At 38.7% G+C, this 21,352-nt stretch overlaps 1 protein-coding gene and 1 long non-coding RNA gene across 7 annotated transcripts in view; one reads left to right on the top strand and one right to left on the bottom strand.

Moving 5' to 3' along the window:
- mlphb (melanophilin b) overlaps window positions 1-21,352 on the top strand; it is a 42,527-nt gene that overhangs the window by 11,815 nt on the left and 9,360 nt on the right. For 3 of the 5 annotated variants that reach the window (XM_076875234.1, XM_004559083.3, XM_076875233.1), the window contains exons 3-10: window positions 5,156-5,377; window positions 6,745-6,884; window positions 9,005-9,046; window positions 10,975-11,027; window positions 14,166-14,258; window positions 14,682-14,823; window positions 15,135-15,382; window positions 19,722-19,805. In XM_076875234.1, coding sequence (XP_076731349.1) covers window positions 5,156-5,377; window positions 6,745-6,884; window positions 9,005-9,046; window positions 10,975-11,027; window positions 14,166-14,258; window positions 14,682-14,823; window positions 15,135-15,382; window positions 19,722-19,805 — 1,024 coding nt within the window. Of the gene's footprint in view, window positions 1-1,074; window positions 3,871-4,093; window positions 4,152-5,155; window positions 5,378-6,744; window positions 6,885-9,004; window positions 9,047-10,974; window positions 11,028-14,165; window positions 14,259-14,681; window positions 14,824-15,134; window positions 15,383-19,721; window positions 19,806-21,352 lie in introns of those variants that run through there. The other 2 variants (XM_076875236.1, XM_076875235.1) reach the window with 2 other exon arrangements.
- On the bottom strand, window positions 11,001-18,494 carry LOC143413072 (uncharacterized). Of its 2 annotated transcripts, XR_013093631.1 has the most exons (4): window positions 18,103-18,494; window positions 17,174-17,246; window positions 14,676-15,259; window positions 11,001-11,762 (listed from the first exon to the last, which is right to left on the bottom strand). It is a non-coding gene; the product is annotated as an uncharacterized LOC143413072 (long non-coding RNA). The 2 variants fall into 2 exon arrangements; XR_013093630.1 differs by having other exon boundaries at window positions 11,002-11,762; window positions 17,174-18,494.

Here is a 21,352-nt window from a genome sequence, read left to right on the forward strand (position 1 = left end):
AGTTTACAGCAACTTGTCAGATAGAGCTGAGTCAGCAGGAGAATAAAAGATGATGATGTTACTAAGACTCTCTACACCAGCTGAGTTAAGCTAGACAGAGTCAGATTTATGCGAAGAGCCACAGAGAGAGATCGCCATGTATGGGAACAGGCAGACAGCTATGAGGACTAAAGTAACTAACTGAACGCCTGGCTGCCGCACCCGGATTCCTGAGCTTTGCCGGTTAAGCAAAAACTCTGCACTACCTGCTTTTAATCAAATACTGGAGAGTGCTGGGGAATACACGAAAGTTTTCTATAAACGCATAAGCATTTAAGCATAAAAATGCTTAAATGTTTAGAAAATTTGTTATTTCATTCATCTGTTGTTTTTATTTTCTTCGAAAATGAAATGCCTGTAGCCTATCCTAGCAGTCACGGGCCTAAAGGTACCAGAGAACCCAGGTGAGCACAGGGAGGACATGAAGCATGCCCACACAAAGGCTGGGTCAAATGCAGGACCTTCTTGCTGTGAGGGCACAGGGCTAATGCTGCATCACTGTGCTGCCCAAGTTATTTCAACTATTTTTATTAAAAACAATTTAATGGCCCCCTTTGTTTTACTTATTTTAATACTTTTATAAAATAAAATATCACTGAAGAAAAATATAACACTCTTTGAATCTTACTGTTTACACTACAGAGGTACATACAAATACTCTGCATATACTTGTGTGTTTAATAGCGTTTAAATATTTAGGTTCTATTAATCTGGATATTTACAGTTTATTGAGAAATGTTTTTACTGTTAGTACTAGTGAATATATTATTTATATTAGCAATGTGTCAAAGTTTTGTTAGCCTTTTGCTTATTGTTGGCAGTGCTTTTTGTATTTATTTATATTACATATTCAGCTCTGTACAATTACTTTACAGTACAGCACTTTGGTCCTGTGCTGGGTATTTTAAGGTTCTTTATAAATATAGTTGAATTGGATATTTTATGACTGTGCAGCATTCCTTAAATGATTAGTTCATGTATCCAATAATACCTGTAAAATGTAGGCTAGTTATTGACTAGCTCTTATATATGGTCACTTTCATACCCACCAGTGAGACAGTGGGACAGATTTGACTATGATCATATCTGAGTAACATGTCCTTCTCAGATAGCAGTAAAAGGTGTGTACACAGACTGTATATCAAAGATGGACTTGCTCATTTGACCTATGACCTCAGTAAACACTTTTTCTGATTAGAGCATCAATAGCTAGTGGTCCTATTTAAAGCCAAAAAGTACTTTAGAGCAAGTGCAGCCTGTAAGTGCACAGGTCCCTGACATGATTATTGAAGAAGATAAGACAAAGCTCATAGTTAAGTCTGTTTGGAGAATTGGACCCAATGAGAAGATCGGCTTAGAAATCTAAAGAGTGAAATAGACAAATCAACAAAGACTGATTGCACCAGTGTGTAGTCCTGCTCAGCTCTACTGAAGAATCAAGCCCCTTTTCGCTCATTGTTTCAGCTATGTGATCTGCAGGTTATAGTTTTGTCATAGTCTTGCTACTGTAAAGACATTCAGCAGGAAACATGAGCTGAAAATAAAACAAAATTAATGGTACCAAGCTACGGAAAGACAAACTTAGCAGCAACATTTCTAAATATTTTTCTCAGGAGCCGATCAAATTTTCGAGGTAACCGTTCAAATGGCTCTTAATCAAAACCTTTTGTGCTGTTGCTGAAAGTCTCCATTGCCCTTAAGTATATTAAAAAAAAACATTAACTGATGTAATTTTGAATAATTACTATAGAAACTTGTGAAGTGATAATTTCTTGTGCTTTCACGACCTTCATCAGTCATTGGAACATAAAAGTCTTGTTGCAGTTTTTTGGGAGCTCCACTTATAAACTTCTGCTATCCTCCCCTCTTTGCATGCTGCTGCACTTGTCTTTTGATAGTTGACTTTGCAAGTCATGCCCTGGTGCTTGGCAGGTATGGTAGTTGCCTACAGCACACATGTGTAGTTGAAATCATAGAAGGGCATCTTGTATACCAGATTTGTGGGATTTCATGTTTCAGAGGAGGGTAGATTTAAGAGATATTACTTTTAAATCGCACTGCTAGTGGCCAGCAGCTGTTTCTGCAAAAGGTTAAAAGAGGCTTACAAAGTATCCCATTCATCCCAATGATCTGGGCTATAATTTAAAAAGCATGGCCTTTAAAAAAAATAAATCTTTAATAAACAATAAGCATCCTCTCATCCCCGGCGGGTGTTTTGCCAGACTCCACCCATGCTGTGTGACATTTGGGAGTTGTTATCTGAATTTTTCCACCGCACTACTGTTAGCATCCTTCAGCACCGAGTGAAGCTGTTACTTATCCAACAATCAGCAAAAGTCTGAATTAAAAACGTTGCAGAACAAAATGATCTGACTCAAAGCAATGAAGTCATTGTTAACACACATGCAAGCAGATTCCAAGCCACGCAGAGAAGAGGAAAGATTTGAACAGGAAGAAGGTTAAAACTGATTAAAACTTTACAACAATAACAATATCAAAAGTTTGATAATTACAGCAATTACAATGTAATTTTAACAAAAAAGTCACAGTGAAACATTTTCCTCTTGCTAGAATTTTGTCCCGTTACTGGCTTTTCAGTGTAGCAGGCTGACATGATTGTTTTTGAAAAGAGGTGCCAAATAAAGCTATGTGTTGCCATCCATGTGCTGACAGCCATCTCTTTACTCGTGTCAGCCAAAATTTGACTCATAAAATCTTTTTTTAATGCAGCAGTATGAGGTTTGTTTTTGCAGCTATAAAAACACAAAGTGAGCAATGAGTTAGAAATTAACCTTCAAATCTCATTCATGACAGCTAAATTTTTATTATTTGAACATCTGGGGGGAAATGTGTTTTTTAAATTGTCTCGGACTCAGCGGTGTAGGCTATGGTTAGCTTAGCGAAGCATAAATACTTGAGTCAAAGGGGGGAACTTTGTCCGATGGTGTCCAGGGACACAAAAATACACCCAAAGCAGCAGCAGCTAATGGTCCACAGGATTCATGAGTTGAGTATTTTGGAAATGGCGTGAGGGAAGTCCAGTTCTGCCGTAAGACTTTTGATCAACCAAAGTACAACCGAACAAAGATATGAATGACCTAGCATCAATGAATGGCATCAGGACTTTTTTTCAGACGATGATCAACCACATAAAGGAAACACAAAAAGCTAACCGTCTTATGACTTTAACTGTCTGCAGGTATGTTAGAAGCATTTACAAGTTGGCTATTTACTATGACCTCAACCAATAGTAGCAAGAGGATTTTTTGTATTGTGTAGAAATGATTGATAAGACAACAAAGTCAAGGTGTGTGTTAGTGTAGTTCTGCAGTGTCTTATTCTAGATGTTGGATATGGACTGTCAAGAACTGCAATCTGCAGAAGGACTGATCACATGACATGGAGGCTATTTCACACAGATATGAATATAGGTATGTTTTGTCATGCCCTTGAGCACAAAATGGCTCATAGTTACTGAACGTAACCAGTGTTGCAATTTGTGATGGCCAAACCCATCTCCACACTCTAAAGTTGGTAACTCTTGTGTATTTTCATTTCTTCATTTGAACACAATAACACACTTTAGTTTCCAGTAAGTTTATTGATTGGTTTGGATACATTTGTTCTATTTGTAAGCGCGCACATATAGTTTACTTATTCATACCAGTTCATTGCTTTGTTTGATTTTTAACTAACCTTTGTTTCTTTTACTTCTTACCTGCCATGATCCGTGAGAGTTGCCAGACAAAAGGTGATGGCCAGGGTTTGAAGCTGTTAAATACAAAGAGGGATAAATGGACGGCACCACCACTTCCTGCTGAAGGGGAGAATGTATGTTTCCTTTCATTAAAAAAAGCTTTTGTATTTGATTAGATATTTGACTTTAGGGTTTAGTGGTTTTTGATTCTCTTCTTTGATCTTTAGTTTGTTAACAAACTAGACTATGCTGCATCATTTTTGTGGTTTATGATTGTGTTTTGTTTAGTTACCACTCGTGTGTCATAGTGGTCTGATCAGCCATTATATTTACCCTTGTGTGTCATTTCCTGTTTAGGTCAGTTGTTTGTTTGGCCAGTTGTTTGGTTTGTTAAGTTTGCAGTTCTTTGACAGAGGTGGGTTTTGTTTCTTTTACCTCTTTTATGACTTCAACATTTGTTGCTTTTGTAAATATAATTTTTGGGGTTAAATAAATGAAAACCCTATTTTTCTAATGACTCCTGCTTTTCCAACTTGGTCCATCACACAATGTACTCTGGTAGAATTGCAATTCAAGTATTACTCAAAATCTGCAAAAACCTGAGGTCTAGCAAATTCAATACAAATCAAATTTGTCTCATGCTTTTTGTATTCTTTAAACTTTTAAACCAACCGCTACCGATCTAAAATGAAGACGGATAGATTTTTCAAAGGAGCCACAATATTAGCTCTTGCCTGAATCTGTCTGTCATCTATAGTTACACTATGTAGACAAGTGTGTGTGTGTGTGTGTGTGTGTGTGTGTGTGTGTGTGTGTGTGTGTGTGTGTGTGTGTGTGTGCTTGTTTTAACCCATATCTACTTTAAGTGAAAGTGGTGTTATTTATTAAGTGTTTCTCCATTTTAACAGATATAATTTTAAATGTCATTATTAATGACCAGCAGCTGGATTTCGCTTTATCCGTCTTATACCGATCATCTGGGCTAAATTTTAATAAGTTATATCGGCAGTTTATGGGTATATCAGTCACACTTAAAAGCCAAATATGCACTTTGACTAAATATATAGGAGATCAGTGTGTTAAGTGCCACAAGCATTTAATAGTCAGTTTGGATGGATCCCTGGAGTAAAAATGTGAAGTAATTTTCTCTCAAGGATCTCTTGTACTGTATGTATAACACTGTTTTCCCATGCATTTTCTGCTTTGTCTCTTTACAAATGCATGAAAATGACCTGCATGTTTTTAACCCACGACTATTTCTACATTCATAAGTCATACAGTAAATTGGTTAATGTTATATCAAATGAACCAGATGTGAAATAAAACCTTCTACCAGGCCTGGAAGATTATTTGTTTGTTGACAGTCTGCCTTCTTGTGGATATGCTAGCCTTTCATATTGTTGTCTTATTTGTTTTCAGGGATCTAAAGACCAAGGTTGAGAGGGAAGATACCAAGAAAGAGTTGCTGGGGAACCAGACCAGCCTGACTGAGTCTCATTGCATTCGATGTCTCCAGCCTTTTAAATTCCTGCTTAACAACAAGCATCAGTGCCTGGACTGCCAGCTCTACATCTGCAAGTCCTGCGGCCGCTATAACAAGAAGGAGGATGGCTGGGTGTGTGACACCTGTCACATGACCAGGTAGGTAATGACCAGTGTAAGAATAATTCAAAATGGTCATTCAAACTAAGTGTCATGTTGAATACAAGAAATCATATATTTAACTGTAACTATAAATGCAGTTCAAGTTCAAGTTTTAAACCAGTCATTTGTGGACAACACACTGTCTCCATGAGCTTCATAAGCTTTGTGCTGACATGCCTTTAACCATGCTTAATAACTTGACCAGCGAGCTCTGGGATGTGTACCTGGGAAAGCACTTAATATGTTAGAGCCAGAAAAAACTAAAGTCAAAAGAAGATTCCTCTGTTAATTTTCAGCGGGATTTCCTTCCACATGCATACATGGAAAGCCAGAGGTGGAGAGTTCAGCAGCAAGACACTCTACAAAGCAGGCATTAATCATAGTAAATGTGACAGAGAGTAGGTCAGAAAAAGCATGAAAAGAGGTGGTGGGCTGCAAAGAGGCTTGCAGCGAGCAGCACTTTTGACAGGTTCAAGAAACATAAATAGCACAAACTGCTCTACATGACAATTGTCAACTGGTTTTGTAGATGGGTACCAGCTCTTCCATCTGCTGAACTGAGCGACTAAAGCTGAGATTGTGTATTTCTGGCCTGAACTGATGCTAAGCTTGATTTGCAAGTTGTGGTTTGCTGTGGCAACTCGACATTTCTAAAAGTGAATTTATGTTTTTAGGACATTGTGTTCTTTCTTGATAAGATGAATAAAAATGAGCAAATAACACATTCAGATTACTAATAAACAAAGAGGCAACCCATGTCCTGTCAGTAGTTAAAGAGCTTTGAGGCGACTGTTGTTGAATCAAAGGTTAAGCGTCAGGTTCGATGTGCTTTGATGGATGTTTGGCTGCTTTTTAAACAGATATTTAAAAAATCCTTTTTACTGCTTAGGCTCTGCTGGATGCAGCGATAGATTTCAATACATCCTGCTTGAAATCAGCTCCATATGGAACCATGATACCATTGTTTGTTGAGATGAAGCTGCATACTAAAAAGTTCTTTAATGGAGCTTGGCCAGTGTCTGGAAAGCATCATGCTATGTATCTCATGCTTAAACCTGCACACTGCTGTTTTATAGCAAAAGAGCAAAATACAGCTCTTTTTGCTGGCAAGTCTGTATTCCCACAAGTATTTTCTATGTGATATTATGGGATAGTGTATAAATTGGCCTCATTTGGGGCTCATTTCTCACCATGTGTTCTCATTTTAAACGTTTCACATGTAATGTTATACTTGAATTAATAAACAAATAGAAGAAAATCTCTTAATATAAAATGCATATGCATTCATTTTCAGAATGAACCTCATCTGTGAATGACTTCTTTAGCATCTATATTTTGATTCCTTCCATTCTTCTCACTTACAGAGTACTCAAGATCGGTACTTTGGAGTGGTACCATGAGAACGTCCGTGCCCGTTTCAAGCGCTTCGGCAGCGCCAAGGTGATGCGTTCCCTCTTCAGGAGGTTCGACGGAGAAGGCAGCCGCTCTCAGAGTGACTTAGGAGGTGAGCAATCCACCTTCTGTCTGGTTTGTTACTTCGTTTCAAACCAAGCTTATGTCTGGAATGTCATAATCCTGGTTCTGCTGCTGAAAATGTGCATTTTTGCCAGTCAGCGTACTGTCACGGTGGCCTTTAAGCAAAAAGATTAACACCCCACTGACTAATTAGAAACTGCTTAGTGGTTAGCAGTCAAACACTTGCTGCTCTGGGCAGTTGCCAAGTAGGGAATGTCTACATGAATATCCAAACAAGTGCAAATAAAAGGTTACAAATGTGTTGTAATGTCAAGCCTCAGGTCAAGGTGGCTTTGAAGAGGCAATCTTAAGAAATTTCCATCTGTTCCACTCATTTCTTTACAAGCCCTGAGGAGAAGCTGCTGGTCAAAAGTTCAATCTGCCAGAGTCAGAGAGCACTGACTCGAAGTCATGGAAGTCTGCTTGAGCTTACCATGAGAAATCCCCACTAAATGAAAGGCTTCACTGAGATTCAGCAGCTGCATACTATACTGCGGCTGCTTGGAAAATATGCATCACTCCAGCTCGACTGGTAAAACGTCACCGTGACGATCGCCATCTCATCTGTGAACTGTGTTTGAGTTCAAGAATTGGAGTTGTAATGTATATTATTATATTTCACTGGACAACAAAATGCAAGCTCTTCACAGTGATGCACGCAGACTGAAAGTAATGCTGTGCCCGGGCCTCTGCAATCATCAGATCCTCTCCATCAAAGAAAACGGCAAATTAGAGAATATATTTTGAGACAATAGTGTTTATGGTGTTTGCAATGGCGCCAATCTTGTGGTCCAAGACGCTTTATGTCACCCTTGTCCTTTAATTTGTCAGCCGTCTTTGTATGAGCATCTTTATTTTTCTGACACTAAGTCACCAGAAGAAAGTTTCTGCTCTCTTTCTCAAATATTAGCAGGCTGCCAGATCTGTCACAGGGATTTAATCTTCCATCTTTCCTGTTTTTCCTGCTTTCTGGCTCCTCACAGCTGTATCTATCTTTTGTCGTCAGCTGACCAGGATGCTTATTCTAACTCTGCCCTGCGGGAGATTATTACCAGAGATACTAAGGTGGAGGAAAATGCTGTTTGTTTATTGTGTGCAGCTCAGGTTTAAAGTCTGATCCAGTGACGCTATTAGGCCTCATCAAAACCATTTTTCCTCTCTTTTTGAACTTGCTCACGCTGCATTTTGAGGACACACACCCACAGCATATGATACAAGTGATCCTTGAAGCATACTTTATGTCAGTTTCAAGCATTATTACTCACAACAGATTACCCTTTGAGATCACAACATCAGGAGATGAGCGAATGTGATGAATTATATAGAAACAGCCGAGACCTCTGGTACTGTTTACGCTGAGTCACCCCTGAGGATTTTGGGAAGGAATACAGAGCAAGTTGGTTGGCCGATGCAGCTCCCGTGGGCCTTGTGATAATTCACTCACATGTCTCCCATTCTGTGCCTGGAACTGAAGGATTCGGTCCTGCAGGGCTCGTCCAACCAGAAGCAGAGCAAAAGTGGAGGGAGGAGGACAAATGTTTGTCGTGTATGTATGTGGAATCTAGCACACAGTGTCCACAGATGCAAGCTGTAGCTGTGAAATACAGTCATAAAAATGCATGTTAACAGATGTATTATGTTTAAAATGAACTCAGCATGTGACCACTTGGACTGAAATCAACATGCATTTCCACACATAGGCACACATTCTTTTACTGTCTTTTTGCTGTATGCATTCTATGGTCCGCTGGGCCCCCAGAGCTCGGAGGGTGTCATCCTGTCCTCACACTCTTTGCTGATACTTACAAAAGAGTCTTGTTCACATACAAAAGTCTAATTCAGTCCACTGGCTAACTCTCACTTTGGCTCTGCCGTTTAATGCTGCTACTGCTGCTTCTGATTATTGTTTTATGTGGAAAGTATACGGACTACCTGTATTATCTCAGTTTGCTGAGCTATTTATTGCAGTTAATAACCTAATGTCATTACGTCTAGATTTGCAATTAGGAGAACAATGTGATAGTAATTACAGGAATCGGATCACTTATATGAAACTATAATTAAATGCAAATTAATAAGCCATGTGCGCGCTGCTCTTCTGTTTTCCAGAGCCTCGTGAGTATGACACACAGAGCATGCCTGAGGTCCACAGTAAGTATACTGAAAAGGTCAGATGTTGTCACAAGACAGAAATATGTTTGAATTTCCAAAATTTAAATATAACCAAAAGGTGCTTTCATTATTTTAGTATATTCTGCTTTGATTTGGTCGCGTATTTAAACTGTTCTTAGCTACAGCTCTGCTTTAAGCTAAATGCTAACTCACTCACTCATGAAGTTATGTGACATTTTATTATCGGATCTAATAAACATTTGGGAATTCTCAGTAAGATTGTTTTATTTTATCCCCTTTAAAGTTGTGGTTTATTTTATTATTATTTTATTTATTTTTATCTATTTATATAATTATCATTTCATTCATTTATTTCTTTATTTTTGGTAATTGTGCTCCTGATTATCTTCTGTCTTCACCAATAAGGCACCATCTTGGAATGTGCAATCCATCTCTCAGAGTGAAAACAGGATTTTCTTTGCATGCCATTGAGAAATATCCCATTCCTTAACTTTGAGAAACACTGCTTTTACATTTTGTTTTGGGTTGTTACCCACTTCCACCGTTAATCTCTGTCCAGTCAGTTTGGCAGCATTTGACTGAGGCTATACTTCACAGTTCATCCTGCTGCTTCTACCAGCAGCTACGAAACTGCTTGTCAGTCAATTATCCAACTACACGTGATGATCTACAGAAGCAAAGTTACAAATACATGTAGACCTCACATTTGATCAAAACGATGAATGACTCACTGGGTCTTCTATAAACATGATCAGAAAGCTCATTTCTAACTTCTATTCACTATTTTCAGAGATTTGTATGAGTAATGGACTCATTCTGTGGTCAGGCAAAAAGTTTCTGACATTAAGTTGACTGAATGTCAGATATAAAACTCGTTCAGTGAATCTGTTCAGTTATTGCTTCCAGTGCATTACCTGTTTGCCTGGCTGTGTTTATTTGATTGTAATTGTACAACAGAAACTATATACAGGTTCTGTTTTAGTACCTGTTTTGTTTTCATTTTGATTCACCTTAACTGTTCTAAATAAATCTATTTTTCACCATTTTACCACTAACAAGAGTCAATTTGAGCCCACTTATTTTTCCCCTAATTCAGCCCCATGTGTGGTCTCTATGGATACATATATTTTTTTAACTGGTACCTTAACATTTAACAGGAACATCTGTGATGATAATTGTAAGCATAACGATACAGTAAATAAGAGAGGTTCATTTTCGTTCATTTACAACGATCCCTTTGGTGTTTTTGAATGCCTCACACATGCGGTGGGCACAGCGGTTTGGGAACAGACCTAAAGGTTCTGGTTAGTCTGGCACAGCCATCTGGCTCCCATTGCCACTGGCATATCAACAGTAAAAGAGCAGAGCCAGGGAAGGTTTAGTCAGAAAGACTCAAGAACATAAAAAGTGTAACTTATGTTACGAGGTTATTGTAGTTGTATTTCCACAGTTGTGTGTGTGTCACGGGGTTTTTTTTTCTGCAGATAATTTCTGCAAAATGTAGCAAAAGCCCCAAAATTAGTTCAGCAGTTAACAGTAAGAACTAAAAGACTAATCTAAAAATATGAATATTCATCTTTTTCTGCTTTTATGCTCAGTGTAAAGTTTTTGTTGTTCCCAGCATTTTCTTCCCTCTTTCTCGTGCTGTATTCAAGAGGGAACTGTTACACACTGCAAAAATGCAGCTCCCTCGTAAACGCTCTCATAAAGAGGGACTGAAACACAGTCCATAGTGTTTCTGCTTTTGCTTTCTCTTGCTGTACTTTGTAAACAAGGTTCACACTGTAAGGTCAAAGGCCACTGGTTAACAATAACAGAGGTCTCTGTAGTCTGGAGTGACTCTGGTTTCAGTCACATGGTATCTTTGGAAATGCATGCACACTGGAAAACAAAAAACCTTTTTTTGGTTATTCTAACACTGCCATGTCTTCCTTCTTTGTCTATAGGTGCATATGGGGAGCACAGTATGGATGCAACAGACTCACAACAACACCAAAGGGTACGGCAGCTCATTTTTAAATCATTTTCATATCTTAAAAGAACTAGCAGTAGATTCCCCTCAATTTTAACAACTATCTGAAATCGTTTTAAGGGCAGCCTTACTAAATGTTTGAACAATGTTGAGAGTTGGATGGAAAATGAAAAGTGAAATGAGGAAACACCTTCTGAGGTCATAGTAAAGACATTTGTTTGGATCTAAATTTGGTTAAAAGGTGGAAGGACACAGATTCCTCCTAAAACTCATAGATTAAACTCAGAGCCTTCTTCCTGTGGAGCAGCAGTGCTAACCACTGCAATAACTTGCTGGCTTATCATGTTACATCAGTCATTTTTGACTGTTCAGCTCACAATGCAGCCACAACTTACATGTAGATTTTATACATTTATGCATGTTGTTAAGCTTTGTACAACTCTGGCAATGCTGGAGTCTATTCCAGTTATCACTGAGCAGGATGCACCCTGGACAGGTCAGCAGTCCATCACAGTGCTAACTCATAGAAAACAACAATCATTCCTATTTTGATGAGGAGAGATCATTTAAAAGAACTGAACATGATTTATTGAGATAGACAAATTGTTGTCTTAGATGAGTAGACTGGTAACCCATCACAGCAGAACAGAATCCCAGTGGCCTTGACGCTGGTGGTGAAGATGAAGCCTGAGGCTTGGGTGCAGCTCTGAGGGACTCAGGTGAGGTAGAGATGGGGAGGAGGCGGGTTGAGCAACTGAGAGTCTGAAAAGAAGAATGATGGAGAGCACAGGGTTAAACCACGCAGAGTGGAGGCTGATTGGCTCAAAGAGTAGTGATGTCAATATTGAGACTGACAGCGTGGGAAACTGGTAGTGATGTAATGGACAGACTAGCAGCAAGGAAAGCAGGCAGATGGGTGATTATCTTACTGAACGCATGCAGACACTTCACTAATGTTCACACTTACAGTTAACATCCACAGAGAGAACATACAAGCTTCTGGAGTTGCCTTATTATTCTGTTAACACATTACATAAAAAGACAGCATGCAGCTGTGTTTCAGGTTGTAAAGTTTAAGTGAGTTTGCTGCCAACCGGAGCGACTCAATTGATGTGCATCATAAAACAAAAAATGAATTTAGTGTGTGCAGAGAGAAAATCATTTGCAGGTATTTTGTTATTTGCTGATGTGACATGTGGAGATCTGCAAGCATTTCCTAAAACAAGAGGCAATATCCTGTTTATTAGTTACTGGGAATTTAAGTCAGGTGTGATCAAAGCTTATCTGCAAAACAGACAACTTCACTGTAGCTTAATTTTGCATCCACATGTTTGCTCTTTTTTTCTTTAATCAATCAGAATCAGAATCAGAATACTTTATTGATCCCTGGGGGAAATTATTTTTTGTTACAGTGCTCCATTTTAAACCAACATTAAGACAAGACAGACAATACACTAACTAAGAATAGTACAATATATACATATATATACATACATACATACATACATAAGTCACTCATAAATAAATAGTTGGAAAAGAAACATGTGTAGTTGTAGCAGCAAACAGTGTGTTAAGTGGATGCGTTGTACAGGGAGATGGCCACAGGCAGGAATGATTTGGAGTTTTTGCACGAGTGTGCACTGGTCAACACTAATTCCCACTGATGGCTGGTTCCTGATAAAAAGCAGAGGTGCTTTCTTCACAGGTTATCTTAGTGATCTAGGCCAGCCCCTCGTGAAGGACTGGAATGCCTGGCACGGGCAGGCCAGCACTGGCTGCAGAGTGCAGTGGGGAAATACCAAGCTGTCATATATAAAAGAGTCAGACCGGAGCTGAGCAAGCCTTTGGTTTAGAAAATAAGGGTGGGTGTGGGGGCACTGATTCCACTGGAATTCATCATAAAATGAAGATTACTATTGTTTATACCACACTCTGTGTGTACTGTAGAAGTTAAGCTTTGTTTATTTTCAATCATTGTGCTGACTGTTGAGAAATGACAGGACTCCCAGGCTCTGCTGGGTCTCCGGATGCATTTTTTCCAACCCTTGCAGTTTTTTCTATATATGTTTATCTTAAAGAATCTTAATTTTGATGGACGTTACAGAAACAGATTGCTGTTCACTGGATCCCTCGTTCAAGTTTCTTTTAGACACAGTGCCCTCTGCTGTTCCAAACAGCCTAATGTATTGAACCTTCTGACATTTCCCTGTAAGGAAACCGGCTCACATTCTGCCTGCTCAGAGAAGCTACAGTTCAGTTTAGATAGTGTTTGGAGCTGGTAGAGACTCAGTGACCCTGATGCTATGTCAACACTGGAACATGGATATGCACCCTTAAATCAAATTTCCCTAGAAGATCCAAAGAACCCATGGTGTGCGTCTCTCATTTCAGCATTACTTTTAACTCATTTAAAATATTTACCCACGTGCATGTATCTGTGAATCATGCACCGGCACCAAAAATAAATGAATAAATAAAACAAAAGATATAAATGTAATAACATAAGTATTAATCATATTTATTTTACTGCAGACCTGAGCTTTTAAGTGTTATGTATGCCCTATTAAAACCTTCCTAAAATATTATAGCCTTGTTGTTTTTAGCCAGGTATTTAAGTGTAACTCTACACATACACTTAAAGCCACACAGAGCTGCTTGTTAATGCAAATCTTTAATTATCCAATTATAATACATGACAGCAACATGATAATGAGTTCATGTTGAGTTCATCTGAGTCCAGTAGAGATGTGATGGAGATATGATGATATCATCTAAAAAGAAATGGAGGTCCAACCCAGGATGAACTAGGTGTACCTAACAAGGTGGCCTGTGTATTTGGACTATTGTTGGTTAAAAGGAAAAAAAAAATGTGACTATAAGCCCCATGGGAAGCAATTAGTGCTTAGTATTTGGTCATCATGCATAAGTAAAAGTCCACTTCTGTCTCTACAAGCAATACGAATCTATTATAACAGGCTAATTAGCAGTAGAAGGTATATACTTGTGTTAGTTCTGCTACAGCGGCAGTACATTAAAGGGCGACAAGTCAATCACTTTCTGAGTGTATGGAGCAAACAGCCTTTTGTCATGGCAGAGGTTTATCTCTTTACGCTTTCCTCTCTCCTCCCTGCTGACGATGGTGTTTCCCCTTCATGTTCTCCAAAGATGAAAAAGGTCAAAAGGAGGTTAACTGTTGATCCCATTGATTTCAAACTGGACGTTGACTACCTCAGCCAATCAAGAGGACCCTCAAATGAGGTACAGGCTAGACAACTAAACTAACCACAACTAGCATCCCTCCAAAACAAACTAATCTGCATGTTGTAATCCATAACAAAGACCATCTGCCTCTGCACTCTGTCTTTGCCAAACATTGTCTATGTTGGCTAGACAGTACTGTATTAGCACTGTCATCATTCATTCTCGTATCTGGCCACAATAACCCTTTTTGTGTACATCCAAATGTTGTGTGTGCAGACATGGACACATCTTGTCCATTTATTAGCTGAACAGATTTTCTAATGCAGTGAACTGTTTCAGGTGGTTTTTTCCTGCTGTAAATGTATGCTGTTTGGACTGAATGTGAAGCAGCAGTAAATTTAGGCTTTTCCTACTTGAGCCGGAAAAGCAGCAGAAGTCAAAGGGAATAACCTGCACACAATTCTCCACTCTTACCTCCAGGAGCCGGGTGATCGTGACATCATGGTCATGGATGTAGGCGGGAGGAAGTCGATGCTTGCTGAGGCAGATATGGCCACCGTGTTTCATCAGATCATGGATGAACAACATAAAGAGCTGGACCTTGAAGTAACTCCACAACAAGGTAGAAATTAGATTCAAACGAACAAATAAAACTTTTTTTTTTTTAAATATTAAAATAATCAAGGAACTTATAAGTAACACAAGAACTTGTGTTACTTGCAAATAAAACAAAAATAATTGTTTTATTTGCAATTGTAACTGGAATTGTTGAATTTAGTAATTAAGTAATTATAATGTGCTAAACTGTTGTTTGTTACTTTGTAATGAATAACTGATCAAAGAAAAATACTTATAATACTTATAATACTTAGCATTGTAGTTATTTTACTGCTGGTATAATGGCACCTGTGACAAAGAGGTTGCTTTGCACAGATGACCTGGTGTACTCAGATAGCCGGACAATCCCATCCCGCTCCATCTCCCGGCTCAGCTACTCCTCGTGTGGCAGCGGCAGCATCGGAGGCCCTCGATGCAGCAGCAGCGTCTACCTGCCTGGCCTTGAGGACTCAGAAGAAGAAGAGGATGAGCACTGCCAGCCGTACCCACTCTACCAGTTGCATTCAGGCCTCTGCCGCCAAACATCTCAGGACAGCCTGAGCTCAGCCAACCATCCGCCACAGGTCTTTCATATGCCTCATATTAACATCACACGAAATGGTCATTACATTACACTCATTTAAGACACTCATAAATCGTCTTTCACGTCTGGTTTCTGTGAGTGGAGGAAAGTTGCTGGCTTATTTTATACATTTTGCCTGCATTCCACACCAATGAACACAGCCAGACATTAAAACGTAAAGCTGTGAGATTCCACATTATTAACGATCCATGTGGTTTTAATGATGATCATAAAAGTTTAATGCCCGTGTTTTGTTTTTTTCTTGGATAATCTTTATTTTTGTGCTCTGTTCACTTTGTTTGTTGGTAGGGGAAATTGGAAAAGGGTAGGCCTGGTGAATCATTATAAGGAAAGCAGAAAAATTCAGCTGATGCAGTAAAATCACATGGTTCAAATCTGTGATCACTGAGACATGGTGTTGGATTGATTGAAGCAGCTCAGAATAACTTTCAGTAAATTGTTGTTATTAATTCCACTCGGGATTATGAATTGAACTGCAGTCATAATCTTTGGAATCATTGTTCTGTAGCTGTCAGATAGATGGCCTCGCATCATTCAATGACAGCAAAGTGCCCGACTCCAGTGATTGCAAAACAAGCCCAATTCAGCCCTACAGAACCGCGCTGACAGTGTATATGAGATTATATGAGATGTTTGTGCTGATATACTGTGCTTGGTTTTCCCCAAACATTGTGCTCTTTATTTATGGACAAATATCTCCACTTTGGTCTCGTCTGTCCAAACGACATCATCCAGAAGTGTTGTGGTTTGTTTAGATGCTGAAGCTGTACTGCCATGTTCAGAAGAGGCTTTCTCCTGGCGACCCTTCCAAAAAAGCCATACTTGTTCCGTCTTTTTCTAATTGTACTGTCATGAACTTTAACATTTAACATGTCACATGAGGCCTGTAGAGTCTGAGATGTAGCGCTTTGGTTTTCTGCAGTTCCTCTCAGCATTGCACAGACTGACCTTGGGATAAATTAGTTGGGACGTCCACTCCTGAAAAGACTGTTCTCAATACTTTCTAACTGTGAATAATTTTTCTCCCTGCAGAATGATGTCCCTCATATTGTCCGGAATGACCATATTTTGCAGTTTATCAGAGGTTGTATTCATCTAATTTTAAAACCTGCATTGGTCAAATGGGACAACAAACTGTAGTGTTAACATGATAAACTTTATCTTGTTTTGAATGGGTTGTATGGGTTCAAACTTCATACCAAACTCAGCATTTGATCTGATCTGGTACATACATTAATTGCAGTGTCGCTTTAGAGGCACAGTTTAGAAAGAACACAAATAACAAGCTGATATTTTAAGCCTTTCAAGCAGTGCATGCTGGAAGTCGGACACAAGTTCTTCAGTCTGACGTGCTGAGTGATGTCGTGGAGACAGCTGCTAGATCAGAGGGAGGTTACATGCATTACATCAGTGTCTATTTATGTGTCAGTATTAAACACAGTCCCTGGAAAGGATTGAAGCAGTAACCGTGGCCGTTCTGTTCTTGTGAAGCAGATAGAAAACAGACTTTGTTTACCATTAGTCTGAGGAGGCTGCTTTGCTGACTGCTGTCACTAATCAATATGTCTGGATTTATCCTTGTGAATCTCAGTTTTCAGTTCATCTGTCTTTGAGGTGATTCAAACACAGTCTGGAGTTTATATGGAGGTATAACTCGAGCCATAAAAAGATTCTTTGCAGTTTTTAAAGATAAGGAATATAAAAACAAAGAAAGCAATTAAACTCTGTGATGGTGAGTAGCCATGAAAACAGAAGGAATTATCCAGCCTACCTGTCTCCCTGCGCTGATTTATACCTTCGATAAGTTGTGTCATGGTAAATTTGTCTCACAGCTGGGCAGCACACTGAAGAGACATGCAAACAGGATACAGTGGAAAACATACAGCCCAGACATGTCTTTGTCAGATATCAAAACCAGACGTGACATTTCTCATCTGACAACAGTCACTCATCTTGCATACAGGTGCTGCTGTCTGTTGTCTTGGTATTGATTTGGAGGCCAACAATAGAACCGAGTGACATCAGCAATTTGATTATTTGTGGAACATCAAGATAAGTCAGCAAGCACAGACTGTATAAGCCCAGGGCACATGTGAGGTAAAAACTTTACGGTATGTTTAATATACAGAAGAGGGAAAATTAAAGGAATAGCCTGAATGAAAGAGCAGAGAAGCATAACACATGTGGACACTTCCAAACAAGGCACAAAAGCTCACTGATGAAAATCATATGAATCATCCTCTGTGACCTCCAGTCACCAGATCTGAACCCAGCTGTATGAGATTATGGATAGCAACACCACGTCAATCAAGCCAACCAAACAGTTTTATGGTAAAACCTAGTCATTTCACAGTCCCTGAAAACTTGGTCTCAGATTTCTTTATAAATTCAACAAATAATCAAACAACAGTCAAAAATATGCAACATATATTATGGAATCTGACTCAAAGTCTTGAATATAAGTCTTGAGGACTTTGCTAACATTTTGTTATCAATGTTTCTACATCAGTGTAGCCAAAGAGACAACAAGCAACAAGTTATAGTCCACCTAGAGGAGGTGTACACATGTCATTGCATAATTAGTTTTGCAAGAATTCCAAAGATGGGAGTGCCACAGGTGGTGTCCTGTTAGCAAACTCCCAACATCCTGCAAGAAATAAAAACACAGAGATAAATATAAAACCTAGAGTAAATACATACCTGCTCAGTGAAAACAAAGCAGTTAATGGAACTGAGAGTTCACATAATATTATCCATTATCAATATATGGGAGTGTCTGAACTTTGCATTCAAATATTTGCACAGCTGCAATAATTACAATTGGACTTCCCTCTTGCACGGTCTGCAGGCATCCTGTCAGCTTCTAAATGTCACCCTATCTTTATATGTTTACATGGTTTTAAATGAGTACATTTATAGATTTAATAAAGACATTAAACACAACTGGTCAACAGTGCTCACTACTGCGTCGCAGGTTTATTCAGGCTTATTCTGTATAAAAATGTCCAGAACTAAAAAGAGGAGCCAGTACAGCTCTGCCAAAGGACTCCTCCTTTGGCTCCATTGATCTGTTGACTTTCCTCATGACTTTCTCAGTCATTAGTTTCAAGGTTTTTTTTACAGAATATAATGTCTATATGGATTTGCTTTACAACATCACATATTATAAAACTGTAGCTTTGTCAGGTTGGCTGTGGCTACAATGTAGCTTGCCATCACCAGTGTGTGAATGTGTGTGTGAATGGGTGGATGACTGGATATGTAAAGCACTTTGGGGTCCTTAGGGACTAGTAAAGCGCTATATAAATACAGGCCATTTACCATTTCTCATTTAGGGCCACACCTCGCTCATCACATACGGTTTCAATAAAAGAACAAACAACATAGCAAAATGTAACACTTAGAGTGGCTACTTGCATCTTTTATTTACAGTCAATGGTGACAGAGTAATGACAACTCATGCTTATGCACTGATGAAAAGAATGAACAATTATAGAAAAAAAACCTTGATTTTCCAGTGTTTTTTAAAATTGTATTTACTGTCTTTCTCTTTCTGCCTTTAACATCAATCCCCCCTGACCATCTGAGAGCCATAATGCACCACAGCAGTTAAATAATTATGTTTAGGTTGTTTGCCTAAGTTTAATATTAGTATCAAGAGTTTGGATTTTTTTTAGGAGGTTGAATTTGGATGAACTGTGAGAGGAATTTTTCTTGTGGCAAGACATCAAAGGTGCATCAGATGACTGTCTGCTTGACTTCCTGACCTAAATATGATTCTTCATGTACCAAGGAGCGATCTCGTGTAGAGAAAATATTATTCCATTATGGCCAATTATCGAAGGGAACATTTAGTCTTCAGTTTTGTACACGAAGAGCATTTTGTGCAGTGTAATGTGAATTTGGTTAAGTACTTTTAGTTTAAATATATTTTTCTGGTTTCTTTCATCCAAGTAAATTTAGACATTGATGAAATATGGTGAAATCAGATTTGGGGACGAGTTGATATCCAGACAGCTCACTCTGATGAGAACATGTGAAACTGTAGCTTAACCATCTGCATATTTGGTGCCACTGTGTTTTGATTGGTTCAGTATGAGTCAGAGTGGTTTAAGACATGCATTTGCTTTCATAGCATAGATGTGAGCAGTACCATTTAAACCATTAAGTGTCCAGTACTTTCATGTTTTGAAAACTATACATTTTTTGTAATGTTCCTTACGTTTTGTGTTATTTTGGGGTTTGTTTGTTTTATGAATTAATATTTCTTAATTCTGCCTCTATATGTACTTTCATTTATTTCTTCCTTTCTTTCTTAGATCACTGACATTAACAGACGGATGTCAGCAATTGAGACTCTTCTGAACCGCTTGGAGCAGAAAGTCACCTCAACATATGACCAGGTAAATCTATCAGGTGTCAAGAGTACAGCTGCCAAAATTTCATGATCAGCATCTCAGCAGCAGCCTAGAAAGAAATGAGTGAAGCTTAAAAGACTGAAAGAACCTGTTTACATCTATAAAGCCATGGTTAGAGACACTGTGCAGTATTTTAGCATAACAATGTACAGACTAGCGGATTTTCAAATCACTTAAAGCCTAAATTTGCATGAAAATAGTTAAGACAAATTACATCTATTTTATTTTATTTTTATAAATAATTTTCTATTTTGAATTTGATGCCATGCCAGTACCAGCTAAAAGTGCACACAAACTTCACTTTTATTAAGTCACAATTTGTCAGGGTCATGGTTATACTTGTTATACCGCCCTCAAGTGGCCAAAACAATCAGTGCAACTTTAAGACAAACACACTTGATGTACCTGCATGAAAACTTGATTTTTTTGAAGGTATTTTCTTTCAAATAAAGAAAACTAACTCATTGTTCATGCATTGTGCTAAAGAAAGGAGACACACACTTACTCATATTTCATCATCCTCTAATCAAATGTGTGATCTCAGTGGGTTCAGTGTCTGTCTTTAATTGGGCCGTGAGCTCTCAAACCCACATCAGTATCATCACAGACTGAGCCAAGCCGCAAAAACAGCAAACCAGAAACGAATGTAGAATTTAGACTCAGTCGCTAATTAGTGGCTATTCAACTTCAAGTGAGAGCAGCAGTTGATTGACTCATGCTTTTCCTCTTTTTCTTGTGGCAAAGCACAGCTTAAATCAATTTGCATATATCTTATGTTCTGACTGTTCTGTCTGCACGCGATAAGTCTGCATTAATGTCCATGTGATCAGTGAAGGAAAAACAGAGTTCTTGTGCTTTCAGACATCCATGTTCCAGTTCTTGTTTAGGATCATTACCGAGTGGTCAGAACACAGCTGGACAAATGAATGTGTCTATTGTAATCGGTACACTAAGCTCTGCCCACTTTCTGTTGTATCTGTCTATTCTATTCGAATACTCCACATAAATAAGAACTACAGGTACAACAGATGCACAATCTTCCAGTTGAAAATCGTTGAATGATACATGAGAAATTCAAATGATAACCCTATATGCGTGTTCTGAACATGCTAGGTTAGAGGTTAGGACTTATAGACCCTAGTTTAAGTCTAGCTAAGGATCCTTGTTACATCTTCACAGTCACACATTGGTTAGAAATGACACTTGTCTTTCATGCAAACTGAAAACAAGTTGTTATGGATCTATGAATCTCCTAAAGCAAGAATATCAGTTGAGACGATAGCAATTTATCTTAGCGACTTTCTAGTTTGTAGTGAGATTAAGACAGATTTGTTTCTGTGAGGGGCCAAGCTGGCCATCTCTCACTGCAGCACAGAGACTCTGCTCTCAGTGATAGTGCTGGAGAAAAGTTTGGTTACACTTTACTAGGCCTAAATGCTGACAGTGCTCATTGCCACACATGCAACAAGGTTTTTGCACATGTGGAAAAAATTTCGAGCATCCTGTGGCACTCCCCGTCACTGTTGTGGGTA

Source organism: Maylandia zebra, linkage group LG16, assembly GCF_041146795.1.
Source record: "Maylandia zebra isolate NMK-2024a linkage group LG16, Mzebra_GT3a, whole genome shotgun sequence".
In the NCBI taxonomy this organism is placed as follows: domain Eukaryota; kingdom Metazoa; phylum Chordata; class Actinopteri; order Cichliformes; family Cichlidae; genus Maylandia; species Maylandia zebra.